This window comes from Emiliania huxleyi, assembly GCF_000372725.1.
Source record: "Emiliania huxleyi CCMP1516 unplaced genomic scaffold EMIHUscaffold_8, whole genome shotgun sequence".
In the NCBI taxonomy this organism is placed as follows: domain Eukaryota; phylum Haptophyta; order Isochrysidales; family Noelaerhabdaceae; genus Emiliania; species Emiliania huxleyi.
In genome coordinates, this window is record NW_005196021.1 from 657,457 (window position 1) to 658,568 (window position 1,112).

Below are 1,112 nucleotides of genomic sequence, written 5' to 3' on the forward strand. Positions count from 1 at the left end.
GTTGCTGGCGGTGCAGCCCATGCTCGACTGGAGCCGCCGACCCGCGCGGCCGGTCGCGCGGCGCTCCACCGGGCCAGGCTTGGCTGGCGCCGCCTCGGGAAGCACGTAGAGCGCCCGGTGCGACGAGGCCCAGCCGCCGCCGCTCGTCCACAGCCGGAGTGGCTGCGGCGCCGGCGGCGCGCCGACACCTCCCGCGGCGCCCGCGGCGCTCACGGCGCCCACAGTGCACCTCACCTCCTTCCCGTCTGCAGCGGTGGCGGCGGTGCGGCAGAGCTCGGCTTCGCCGGCGAAGAGGAGCGGAGGGTCGTGGCGTGCGGCCGTGCCCCCCGCCGGCGGGTGCAGCGCCGCGTGGGTGAGGTGGAGCCCCGTCCCCTCGCAGGCGATGGTCGTCCCCGCTTCCAGAGTGGCGGGCAGACGGTCGGTCAGCGGGATGCGGCCGGGGCGGGCGAGGCTTGCATTCTCCGCCGCCTCGACCCAGCAGCCGCTCAGGACGGGAGTGTCGGCGCTTGAGAGAGAGAAGCCGCACCCGTCGGCGGCGCGGCAGTCGGCCACTGCACCGCGCGTGGCCAGGCGAACGCGGCCGGGTGGCGGAGGCAGCGCCCCCGAGGGCGGCTCCGAGAGGCCGGCGGGCGAGAGCCACGACGCGGGCATCGCCCAGAGCGCCACCGTCGGCGAGTGGTGCTGGTCGGCGGTGACGCGCCGGGTGACGTTGACGGCGAGGCGAAGCCGCTCGCCGTGCTCGACGTGCGCGAAGCGGAGGCGCAGCTCGTACCGCCGGCCCGCGGAGAGCTCGACGGGCGGCGAAGGGCCGGCCGCTAGGTCGATCACCTCAGCGGTCGCGTCGCCGTCGTCGCCGCCCAAGATGAGCGCCGCCTCGCAAAAGCGCGGAGAGTGCAGCCGGCCGCAGTCGAGCGCGAAGGCGTAGCTGCCGTCGAGGGGCGGGGTGATGGACGCGTCCATCGTCGCGACGAACGCGTCGTGCCTACACGGAGCGTGTCGGGAGGAGTCTGGGACGCGGCCTTAGGCGGCGGTTGGTGGGTGTGTGGGTGAAAGGGGGGGGGGGTGGGGGGGGGGGTTGGGGGGGGGGGGGGGGGGAGGCCCCCCCTGACGGG

At 76.5% G+C, this 1,112-nt stretch overlaps 1 protein-coding gene across 1 annotated transcript in view; it reads right to left on the minus strand.

Annotated features, from left to right (window-relative positions):
* The window catches only part of EMIHUDRAFT_198514 (hypothetical protein), a gene marked incomplete at both ends in the record, with an annotated part of 11,587 nt that overhangs the window by 7,995 nt on the left and 2,480 nt on the right, over positions 1-1,112 (minus strand). The window contains 2 exons of the mRNA XM_005759556.1: positions 70-142; positions 230-982. Of these exons, the coding sequence (XP_005759613.1) occupies positions 70-142; positions 230-982 (826 nt within the window). The remainder of the gene's footprint in view (positions 1-69; positions 143-229; positions 983-1,112) is intronic.